We start from the raw sequence: 13,942 nt of genomic DNA on the forward strand, positions 1-13,942 counted from the left end.
GATTATGACGTCATCAATCATGATAATGATTGTGACGTCACATGGGTGATTATGACGTCACTGCCAGCAACGATGACGACGACGATTTTGATGGAATCGAAATAACTGTTGACGCCTTTGAAGATTTAAATGCAGAGAGAGATGGTGACGATGATGATGATGGTAATGATGATGATGATGATGATGATGATGACGATGATGATGGTTGTGATGATGATGATGATGATGATGATGACGATGATGATGGTTGTGATGATGATGATGATGATGATGATGACGATGATGATGGTTGTGATGATGATGATGATGATGATGATGATGGTTGTGATGATGATGATGACGACGATGACGATGAAGATGAAAGTGCAATGACATGGATAAAAGGATTAAAATAGGTGTCGGACTGGATCAAAGAAAGTTAATTGGATGAGTGATTGTGATAATGATGATGAAGATAAGTGATGATGACGACGACGACAACGATGATGATGAATCCATTTCCTCTTCTCTTTAATTCATCAATCAATATTGAAGCAAACGCTTTTTACACATTTAATTTTGGCTAAAACGGTCATCATCATCAGCATCGTCACCGCCACTACCCCCATCACCGCTACCCCCAAACCACTACCACCACTGCCGTCATCCTCCCCACCATCGTCACCATCATTATCATCATCTTGTGATCTCATCAACTTTTCGAAGATCTCTTAACACGGTCAACTTTTTCTTGCCTCGTTCTTTTCATCATCATCATCGTCATCAGCATCATCATCGTCGTCATCTTCATCATCATCATCGTCATCATCTTCATCATCATCATCATCAATTCGTTTTTGTTCTTCTCTTCCTTCACTATCATTACTGTCGCCGATGTAGTAATAAATATCGTAAGAGGCGGTAATGGTAGTAGTAGTAGTGTAGTAGTAGTGGTAGTAGTAGTAGTGGTAGTAGTAGTAGTAGTAGCAGTAGTAGTTATAGTAGTTGAAGCGAGCTTTTTTTCACGGTTTTTGATTCTATTATTAGCAATAGGATTACAGCTTTCCATATATAAATATTGAAATAAATGACATTAATTTTTTTTGCCTTAATAAAATAATAATAATAACAATAACCATTTAATAATTATTATTATTAATTATCATTATTATTATTATTGTTATTATTATTATTATATTATTATATTTTTAATAATGTTAATATGCATATCGGGAATTAGACACATGTAACCTTACATGTAGGTAGTAATGCAGCAGCAGCAGCAGTAGTAGTAGTAGTAGTAGTAGTAGTAGTAGCAGCCGTAGTAGTAGTAGTAGTGGTAGTAGTAGTAGCAGTAATAGTAGTAGTCGAAATTGTAACAGTTGCAGTTGTTGCAGTGAAGGCAATAACATTTATAGGGTTTTCGACATTTGGTATTTCAATAGGAGAAAAGTGATAGCGAAGAGAACTAGAGATAAAAATAAGAAGAAAGAGAAAGAGATAGAAAGAGAGAGAGAGAAATAGAAAGAGAGATATAAAAAGAGAAAGAGGAAGAAAGAGAGAAGGAGAAAAGCAGAATAAAAGGAATGAAATTGAAGGATTGAAAAAAGTATGATGTCAGAAAAAGTAAGAGTAATATACACAAAAGAGAGAAAAAGTGAGAGAGAAAAAAGAGTGTAATAGAAAGAGTGAGAGAGAGAGAGAAAGTGAGAGGAAAGAGTTGATAAAAACTTTTGAGAAAAAAATTTCAAAAAGAATAAAATTGATTTCGGCAGATGTCATCAATGTCAGAAGGCATTTGTTGCGAAGAGTTTTTTGCAATTTTTGGGGCGCCATGTTTAATAAGTTCACAAGATCCTGCGACTTTTTCACAGTCCTGTTTCTCTCTCTCTCACTATTTTTCACTAGTTCAATCTCTCTCTTTCTCTCTCTCTCTCTCTCTTTCTCTTTCACTCTCTCTTTTTCTGTTTCTCTATCTCTCTTTATCAGTTTCTTTTATCTTCATAATTTTTTGACTGTCACTTAGTTTTTAATGCAATCAGCTATAACATAATAGAATTAACACACATCCGTATGTATATACGTACAGACATACATACAAACATAAGTACAGACATACATACATACAAACATACGTACAGACATACAAACATACAAACACAGATACACTGCATACACAGCTCAGCTCATGCATTTGAGTCTGGTGTACATGTATGTGTGGTTTTTCAGTGAGGGATGAGTTTTTACGGCAGACATAATCTCCAGTTAAACAACGTTAAAATGATATAATCTGTAACTACTGCTCGATGCGAAAAATACAATACCTACACACACACACACACCCATACACACATCCACACACACACACACACACACACACATACATACATACAAACACAGACGCATGCACACACACACATACATACTGCAATAAAGTTTTTTAATGAAGTTATTGTAGAGAAGTACTAAAAAAATTTCCTCTCTCCACCAGATAGATGGTGCATAAAATGAACATCACGACAATTACTTACTTTATATGGCTGTATAAAAAATGAAGAGAAAACTAAGTGGAAGAAAGAGAGAGAAGGTGAAAGAGAAGGAAAGAGAGAGAGAGAGAGAGAAGGTGAAAGAGAAGGAGAGAAAAAAAGAGAGAGAGAAAGAGAGAGAGGGAGAGAGAATTTGTATAGGCAGTTGGAAGGAGAACGTGTGTTAAGTCCCAAAGAACTATTTTTCGTTTCCAACAGGAGTAGCTTGCATTTTTTAAAAATTAGAGAACAGATTATGATAAGTGGAATGATTACAATTAACAGAGTAATAGTAATCATAGCTACACCAACAACAATAATCATAATAACAATAATAATAATAACAATAGAAAACAACAATAATAATAATATAAAGGGGAAGATCGTGAATCGTCCCAAGAACAATACTAAGCCGGTAATAAAATCAGCGATGATGTGAAAATAAACAACAACCACAACAACAATAATAATAATAATATCAACAACAACAATATTAACAACAACAACAAAACAACAATTTTTGTACAGCTTTCAAACGGTTTCTCATCCAGAATGAACAACAACAACAACCACCACAACAAAAACTATAACAACAACAACAACAACAACAACTATAACAACAACTACCACAACACCAACTATAACAACAGCAACAACAATGATAATAATATCAACAACAACAACCAAACAACAACAATTTTTGTACAGCTTTCAAACGGTTTTTCAGACTACTCATCCAGAAGGAACCTAATTACGAAAGCATCATGATGAAGCAAATAGACACGCGCTGAGGTACTAATCACAAGTTGGTTCTGTATTAAATACAGTTGAAAGACGCATTAAAAGTCACGAATCGATACCAAAACAGCATAAAATACACATTGGCATTACCGAAATCAGTACCGAAACCGATATCGAGACCAATACCGAGATACCGATATACCATGAGATACACATTATTATTGATACGAAATCAATACCGAAATAAAATCCAAAATATGTATACCATTAAAAATTTCAACGTTAATAATAATGAAGTACTGCAAACACACATACGTATACACATAATCCCATACACACATACGCACACATACACACACACTTACAGACAGAATCATGCAAACATGCCAATCATTTGCTGTGAAAGAGTTACATACAATTTCAAGCGATAATTCTTCAGTCCCCAGATCGAACATATATATTAATACAAACAAACATGCAAACATACATATATACAAACAAACAAACATGCATACATGCATACATACATACATACAAAATTCTCAAAGGAGATGCTTCAACTCCCAGCGGGTGTATCAAACGAAAATCTCTTTCGTTACATGTATATTTATCTGTTTAAATGTTTTTTTTATCTTTGTCTATTTGATAAACGATTTAGACATCTGAACATACAGACAGGCAGACAAACAGACAGACAGATAGACAAACAAACACACAACTATACACACATGCACGCGCACACACACACACGCACGGTTGCATACATACGTACGTATACATTCTTGTGACATGTTCAATTTATCGGTGGAATTTGTTAACTTTTTCCCAGTTTAATATTAATTAACTTTTAGGAAGAATAACAAAAAATTTTTTGAATTAATTGAATGTATGAATGAATGAATGAACGAACGAATGAATGAATGAATGAATGAATGAAAGAATAACGAATGAATGAATGAACGAACGAACGTACGTACAAAGACAAACAAAAATTGAATGAACGAATGAATGAAGGACGAACTGATGAATAAAGAAATAAAAAAATAAAGAATTGAATGAATGAAGAAAGAGAAGAACGAAAAAAATGAATGAATGAATGAATGAATGAATGAATGAATGAATGAATGAATGAATGAATGAATGAATGAATGAATGAATGAATGAATGAATGAATGAATGAGCATGTTAGTAGGAGCAGCATCAACAACTATAAACGTATTTGGATATTAATTTGTAAAACGTCAGATTTGATCGACATGTTTGGGACTGAAAGGAATTCGGGATTGCCATTCCATCATCGTCGTCGTCGTCTCCATCCTCTTCATTATCATCATCATCTTCTTTTTCACTTTCATCAACATACAAACATACATACATACAAACAAACAAACAGACAAACCAACAGACAGATATCCTCTTCATCATCATTTTTTTTTCATCTTTATCAACAAACAAACAAACATACATACAAACAAACAAACAAACAAACAAACAAACAAACAAACAAACAAACAAACAAACAAACAAACAAACAAACAAACAAACAAACATGCATACAAACAAACCAACAGACAGACATACGTCATCTCTATGGTTTAATTTCAGGCAATCCATCCACTTTGATTGTTATCTCCAATATGACATTAATGCTGATGATGGTAATAATAATAATAATGATAATAATAATAATGATTATAATTATAATTAGGATCATGATGATAATTTCACAGATAATATAATATCCAATATGATAGCCTGGTGGTATTTTTAATGGTATATATAGGAGATACTAAAGATTAAAAAGACGAAATTATTATTATTTATTATTATTATTAGTAGTAGTAGTATTAGTAGTAGTAGTAGTAGTAGTAGTATAGTAGTAGTAGTGGTAGTAGTACATGGTTGTAGTAAGTAGTAGTAGTAGTAGTAATATATAATAATGATATAATAATAATAATTTAATAATAATAATGAAGTTTATGAAATCCGCAGTCCACTTCGCACATCCTTTTATACAACTAAGTATTAATAGAGAATTTTAGTCTAGAAAAGAATAGCAATAATAATAATATTAATAATAATAATAATAATAATAACTATAGCAACAAAACATAACATATCATACTGTAGGTAATCGAATTACTCAAACATTTTACCCACTGTTATAGCGCTTAATTTGCTCTGAAGACAGGTGTGCTTGTCCAATGCATGCATGCATATTACATGAATTGGGAACAGAACATACATACATACAAACAAACAAACATACACAAATACATACAAACATGCATACAAATAGAAACAAGCATACAAAAATACAAGCATACAAAAACAATAAATTCACGTTATATCTTTTTACCGTCCGTTAAAGAGAAATAAATGATTACGTTTATCGTGCCGATCGCCAAGTTTTTTGTTTGTGTTTCCGGTATTTTGGCTGTTTTTTTGTGTATTCATTGTATTGTGTTGTATTTTGATTTGTTGTTTGTTTTTATTCCAGGTTTTTTGTATAAATCTTTGTCGGAATTGTGTTAAAAACTTGAAAGACACCATTAAAATTATAATTACTGTATGATTTTATGCCAACTTTGTATGATCCTGTATCAACAAAAACAGTAACATTAAAAAAAATAACTGTAATAATAAATAAAAATGAAAATAATAACAATAACAATAATAACAATTAAACCAGAATAATAATAATAAAACGCCAATTGATTTGTTACAACTACCTATCTTCAGCATTAGACGGGCCACTAACTCATTATATTATTAAAATTAGGACAATGGACAATGTGTCACACACACACACACACACACATATCTATATATATCTCTTGTTTTCTCTCTCATTCTTTCTCTCCCTCTTTCTCTCCCTTTCTCTCCATCTCCTTCTCTCACTTTATCTCTTTCTTTTTCTTTTTTCTTTCTGTCCCTTGGATGTGAAAATTAAATTTCTATACATCCTTATTGGACGCTGGACACCAACGTACAAATATTTCTTAGTTGGGAGAGAGAGAGAGAGAGAAAGAGAAAGAGAAAGAAGGAGAGGAAGAGAGAGAGGGAGAGAGAAAAGGAGAAAAAGAGAGAGATAGCATCAAATGTAATCTTGAAAAAATTGGAGAAAATCATTATTTTTAAGATTGCAGTAAAAAAACTAGAAAAAAATTAAAGACGCACTTGAGGTAGTCTTACTGTTTTTAGCATTATTTACGACGCGTTTTGTTGGATGATAATAAATTTGCCCGGGGCTAATAACAAAAATTTGGAAAAATTAGGTTTAAAATATCAGAAAAAAAAGCTGAAATACTAAAAAGTTGCTGAAAATTGTGGAAAAGTTTTCAAAAATTATTAAAAATCACGTTGAACATCACATGGAAAAGCAAGCAAGGTTGTGAGAGAAAAGCAGTGGAACATAGAAAAAAATGCTAAATTGATGTTGAAACAATTCAAATTATAAGGAACGTTGTTAAAATTATTAAAATAATTATTAAACCTAAAGAGGATTTTTTTTCAAAATTATAAAAATGTGCTAAGAAATTTTGAAGAGAGCGAAAAACTGTTACAAAAAAAAGTCTTTTCCTCACTAAAATTTAATGGGCGATGAGAAGCAGGCGATTAAATTTGTTAGAATGTATGTGCGTTCCTGTGTGTTTGTATGTCTCTGTGTGTGTGTGTGTGTGTGTATTTGTTGGTTTGTATGCGTGAATGTTTGCGTGGACGTCTATCAGGTTAATTTATCTCAGAAATCATATTTTACGTTAAAACGCGTTAGACTGCCTCGGTCCTCATAACGATATTCCTCCTTAATTGGGTTTGCCTGCACGTACGTGTACGTGTGCGAAATTGGTTATAGATGTATGTGTGTGTGTGTGAGTAGATGTGTATGTGTGTGTGTGTGTGTGTCAGTCTGTCTGTCTGTGTGTTCGTACGTGTGTTTAAACTTTATAAATAATCACCATCATCTTTGCGGGCTTAAAAACAAAGAACACTGAAAGAAAACAGCAAAGAAAAATAATTTAATTCCTCAAGTCCTGCGCATGGAGGCAGGCGCCTGGAACAGAGCGATAATAAAAGAAGGTGTCGTGTCAGCAGTCGTGATGACGTCATCGTGCACCTGGCGACGAAAATATTAAATTTGAAGGCTAGGTAACTGTGGTGGTACAAAAAAATCGAATGAAAAACGGAAAGAAAGAGCGATAGAGAGAGAGAGAAAAAAAAGAGAGAGAATTAAATTAAAATAGATTGAAAGAAAGAAAGAGAAAGAGAGGAAGAGAGTAAGGGAGAGAGATTATTAAGAATAACATTTTGCTTCAGTTTTGTTTGCCTTTGATGGTTCGATGAAAGAAAAGAAAAAATTCGTGGAGCTTTTACGATCTTTGATATCACTTTGTTTCTTTGGTGTAAAAAATTTTTTCGAATTTTAAAATTTCATTCTTCACACACATAATGGTGATGATAGTGATGACGACGACGATGATGATGATGACGACGATGATGATGATGACGACGACGATGATGATGATGATGACGACGATGATGATGATGATGACGACGATGATGAGATGATGATAACGATGATGTGGTTGTTGTATCAATTGCATCTCGCGAGACGCATGAACGGTCAGCTGGATGGAAGCCTTAATTGAAAAACTAAACAACAACAACAACAGCAACATCATCAACATCAACAACAACAACATAATAATAATAATAATAATACAAAAAAGAAGAACAACAACAACAGCAACATCATCAACAACAACTACATAATAATAATAACAATAATACAAAAAAAAAAGAAGAACAAGAACAGTAACAACAACAACAGCAAAAAGATCAACTTTAACAACACCCTTGAAAGTAATTACCTCCATAATGACCAAAAATAGCAACGTTTACGACTACAACAATAATAATAACAACAATAATAACAATAATAATAATAATAATAATAATGACGACGATGATGATGACAAAATACCTGAAGATAGCACGAAACATTGCGATTGATGTCTATCTATCAACCTCCAGACCTCATCATCATCGTCATCATCGTCGTCGTCATCATCATCATCGTTATCAAGTATCATTATCAGTACCATAGTCATCATCATCGTTATCAAGCATCATTATCAGTACCATCGTCATCATCATCGTCATCCTCATTATCAATATGCTTGCCGGCAAGCATTCATCATAAATGCACCCATGACGTCATAATCAACGCCATCATCATCATCAACAACCACAACAGCCACATCAGCAGCAGCAGCAGTAGTAGCAGCAACAACCACATCATCATCATCATTTGCAGCGACAACAACAGCAACAACGTTACAACCAACAGGCACGTCATCTGGACACGATTGTGTATACATCTTGTCTATATTGCCTTTAATATTATTATTACTCTTCTTCCTCCTCTTCCTCTTATTATTATTATTATTATTATTATTATTATTATTATTGTTATTGTTGTTGTTATTGTTGCTGTTGTTGTTGTTGTTATTGTTCAGCTCAGACACATTGGGTCCCACTTGATTTATCACAAAATGAACATAAAGATGAAAAATTGACCAAATGACCAGCTGTTGATTGAATGAACGAATGAATGTATGAATGGATGGATGGATTGATGAATGGATGGATGGATGAATGGATGAATTAATGAATAAATTAATGAATGAAAGAAAGAATAAATGGAAGGTTGAATAAATGAAAAAGTGAATAAATAGAAGAATAAAACGAACGAATGAAAAATGGAAAAAAATGAAAAAAACAACTGAAATATGAACGAAGAGAAAAAATGGAATAGTGGAAAAATACTTGAATAAAAGATGGAAAAAATAATTGGATAAATGAATGAATGAATGAATAAATGAATGAATGAACAAACGACCGGCGAACAGATGATTGAGTGAGCAAAAGGGTCGACTAAACTCCTAAATGACATCACAAGATGACGTCACGTGTGGCGTCACGTGACATGAAAAATTACAATAAGAAAATTACATTCATTATTTATCGGGGCTATAAATCTGTTTTGTCTGCTTCTACGTATCTGCCTGTGTGTGTGTGCATGTGTGTGTGTGCGTGTGTGTGCGCGCGTGTGTGTGTAACCTTTTATGGGTTTTTTCTGATTTAAAGACAGTTGTATAGCTGCTGTAGCATAGTTCAAATTTTCTCTCGGAATATTCAACGTTTCATAATAGCATTAAGGAATGAATTGATTGTTGGATAGATGGATGGGTGGATAAATTGATAAATGAATAAATGAACAAATAAATTAATTAATTAATAAATGATTAAATTGATTAAATAATTATTGCATGGATGAGAAAATGTAGTTAAATAATTACGAAGAAACGAATAAAAATAATTAAAACAGAGAGAATGAAACGCAGGAATTTAACCATCATTCAGTAAAATTGAAAGAACAATAAAGATTTATATATAATAACAAATGTTAACAAACATTCAATAAAATTTCAGGAAAAATTGGCCAAAATTTTGCGGAAATTTCACGGAAAAAAAGTCCGAAAAATTCGCGCCAAAATAGCTCTTCTTCTCGCATTCCATCTGAATATCGGTTATTTGTCATCGGGTCTCAAACACCTCTCGCCGAAGACTTAGGATGAAAAACGCGTCGAGGGGATGTGACGTGAATGCAGATCGGGTAAGTTTCATACCGGGCAGTGATGCTGATGACGATGACGATGGTGGTGCTGGTTTTGATAATGATGTTTCTGATGATGATGACGATGATGATGATGCTGGTTTTGATAATGATGTTTCTGATGATGATGACGATGATGATGATGCTGGTTTTGATAATGATGTTTCTGATGATGATGACGATGATGATGATTCTGGTTTTGATAATGATGTTTTTGACGATGACCGCAATTTTGTATTAATGACATTAAATTTTTTTTTTATATGTTCTACATTTCATCTACATACTACTACTACAATTTCTGCTGCTTATACTGCTACTACTGCTGCTGCTTTTACTACTACTACGGCTGCTATTACTACAACAACTGCTGCTGCTACTACAACTACTACTACTACTGCAATTACTGCTAAACTTAGAGTATAATTACGACTACTACTGGTCCATAGATAAATATTGATCTGTTTCAAGCGCTCTTCTATCGTGATCGTAAATAAGGAAGATAAAATTTATATCATTAAAAACATTACAATAAATTCATCCGCTATTATCGTTACTCTGATCATCATCGTCGTCGTCGTCGTTATCTTCTCTCTCTCTCTCTCTCTCCTCTTTCTCTCTCTCTCTCTCTCTCTCTCTCTCTCTCTCTCTCTTTCTCTCTCTATCCATCATCCATCCATCTATCTATCTTTTCATCATCACAATTCTCATCATTCCATCATCATCGCATAACATTTCTAACAATACACTATAATTAATAATAATGAGAATAATAGGAAGAAAGATATGGATAATTATGTTAATTATGATGAATAATTACCCTCACCGTGAACTGAGAGATAGATCCATGAGCCATTAACACTCCTCCCCCCTCCAACATTTTCATCTCTCTCCAGGTAGACAACGCTGCACGTGTAGTAACCTTCATCACTGACCAGGACGTTGTTGATTTGCAGAGAGGAAGGAAGTACAATCGAGGATGAAGAAGAAGATGATGAAGAAGAAGATGATGATGACGGTAGAGATAATGATGATGATGGAGAGGGTAGCTGAGAAATTCGTCCCTGCATGTATGAAATTTTTTTTCGTATCATCTCAAAAGTGATTCATTTTACTTACTCGATTGCTCTGTCGTTCGTTCGTCCGTTCATTCATTCATTCATTCATTCATTCATTCATTCATTCATTCATTCATTCATTCATTCATTCATTCATTCATTCATTCATTCATTCATTCATTCATTCATTCATTTATTCATTTATTCATTCATTCATTCATTCATTCATCTATTCATTCATTCATTCATTCATTCATTCATTCATTCATTCGTTCGTTCATTCATCTATTCATTCACTCACTCACTCACTCAGCCCACCTGATATTCTTCCTCAATGTGAGGCGGAAACCCGTTAAACTGGATGAATAGCGGCATGACGCTATAACGTTTCTGCCACGTCATAATATAATCCGATGACGTCATCACCAGCGTTTTCCCGCCACTGCTGGCCGACATATTCAAGATGGCCTCCTCCAACATTTGTCGCGAGATGTCGCAATCAATTCGAACGCTCGAGCCGAGGTTTGCCGTCAGAATCTTTGATGACGACGACGATGACGTCACTGATGACGCTGATGATGATGATGATGTCATGGATGATGACGATGAGTAGATTGGAGAGGAGATAGATGATGAAAATGAAGACGCCATTGCAGCATCTGAAAGTTAGAAATGGTGTTGTTAACAAACATGTGTGTATATATATATATACTAAGATATACTTATATGTGGTATGTACGTGTGTACGTGTGTATGCGTGCGTGTCTGTGTGTGTGTATGTGTGTGGTGTTGTGTGGGTGTGTGTGGTGTTGTGTGGGTGTGTGTGGTGTTGTGTGGGTGTGTGTTCATTTTGTTGAAAAAACTGTGAATCACGCACGGAACAGAATAAAAACTTGAAATTTCAAAACAAATTTTGAAAAAAATATTTTACTTTCATTTAAAATATTAAAAAATTTGAGATAAATCCACAATAAACACGCTCCATTTTTGTCTTGAGATACATTAGTAGACTTAAACACGTGTTTGTGTGTGTTGGTGTGTGTGTGTGTGTGTGTGCGTGCGTGCACGTGTGCGTGTGTCTGTCTGATGTTTCTCTTTATATTCATTTCATCGGTTTTTATTGCAGAATAAATACAAGTTTATTATAACGCTTTCATTATGATCGCCATGGTTATTATTATTTTAATATATTACAATTGTAATAATAATAAAATTATTATTATTATTATTATATTATTTTTTTCGTTTTCAGCAAAAAAACAAAAAACTCTTTATCAACATCTTGCAGTGAGACAATAATGTTGTATCGTTGAGTTTTTTGTATGTATGTTTGTTTGTTTGTTTGTTTGTTTGTTTGTTTGTTTGTTTGTATGTATGTGTGTATGTATGTATGTTTGTATGTATGTGTGTATCTATGCATGTATGTATGTTAAAACCAAATCATTGATGAGTGGCACTAAACAGTCAAACACACGGATAAGGCTTGATTAACATGTATGTACGTACGTTTGCATGTATGCGTATGTGAATTTCGTTTCGTATTTCGTTTCGTTTCGTGTATACCTATTTTTTACATCTATTATTATAATCAACTGAAAATTAATGTTGACATTGAGCCAATTAGCTGCTCATATTGTTAACTGCACACTCAGATATATTGGGATTTTAGAGAATCATTTTCTCAATGTCATGTCATCATTGTCGTCATCATCATCAGAGGCAGCATCATCACCAGTAGCAGCAGCATCATCATCATCGTCGTCGTCGTCAAGAAATTTCTTCAGACAAAACATGACCGTCAATAATAATGTTGCAATCATATTCCACACAATTCAATTCGACCAAACCTACAAACATACAAACATACATACATACATACATACATACATACATACATACATACATACATACATACATACAAACATACATACATACGTACATACGTACATACATACATACATACATACATACATACATACATACATACATACATACATACATACATACATACATACACGCATTGATACAAACATACACAAACTTAAAAAATTTTGAAATGAAATAAATCCTGATGAACACAATTAAATATTTAATGAAAAAAATCTATATAAGCCTTCGTTCAAAGAGCATACAAATCTAATATCCACAGAAACATACACACACATACAAAGATACATAAAAACAAACACACAAACAAACAAGCAAACACATACATATACCAAAACTAAGTACCCAAAAAAATACACATTCGTTATTACGTGCGTCATCGCGTTACTTACCTTTCATCTATAATGTATTTATACATTTACTAATAATGTGTTTTCTTGCTTTTCTGCTCCACTTTTTTTAGTATTTTGCTATGCTTTGAATAAAAATTGTTTGCTTTTTATCATTGTATAATGTATTTTGTATTTTTTATGTTTTTTTTATTTTTGCCTTATTTTTTTATATATTTTATTGTATTTTTGTGTTCTTCCATAAATATCAAACAGCTTCAAAGCCATTCATTCTCATTTAGTTCATTTGTAATTCATTCATTTATACAGCACACACACACACAAAACAACACACGCATACACACACACGTACACACACATACACAAACAACACACATCAAATTGCACACACAGAAAAAAACACAAGTTTTTTAATTTAAGACATTCTTCAGACAAAACACACGACCCATAGAAAGAGTTAATCTCACCGTAAGAACGTCTCAAAGAAATAATACAAATACAAAACACATACAAAAGAATACAAAAACATACAAAATACATACAAAAAATACAAAAACATACAAAATACATACAAAAGAATACAGAAAAATGTACAAAAATACTAACCATTACACAAAAAACAACAAAGTTAAACAACAGAAAAAGTATTTTACAAAGCAAAACAAACAGAGCAAAACCAAAAAAATCATAAAATCAAAACAGTATACAAAACATACAAACATA

The 13,942-nt window shown here is 33.0% G+C and overlaps 1 protein-coding gene across 1 annotated transcript; it reads right to left on the minus strand.

The window, feature by feature from the left end:
* Window positions 1-7,272: 7,272 nt before the first annotated feature.
* On the minus strand, window positions 7,273-11,633 carry HELRODRAFT_182342 (hypothetical protein; the record flags this gene model as incomplete). The annotated part of the gene is made up of 5 exons (XM_009032616.1): window positions 7,273-7,362; window positions 8,594-8,836; window positions 9,864-9,949; window positions 10,751-10,988; window positions 11,301-11,633. 5 exons carry the CDS (start codon window positions 11,631-11,633, stop codon window positions 7,273-7,275), a joined length of 990 nt encoding a protein of 329 aa, XP_009030864.1.
* Window positions 11,634-13,942: the final 2,309 nt, after the last annotated feature.

This window comes from Helobdella robusta (assembly GCF_000326865.2).
Source record: "Helobdella robusta unplaced genomic scaffold HELROscaffold_85, whole genome shotgun sequence".
In the NCBI taxonomy this organism is placed as follows: Eukaryota; Metazoa; Annelida; class Clitellata; order Rhynchobdellida; family Glossiphoniidae; genus Helobdella; species Helobdella robusta.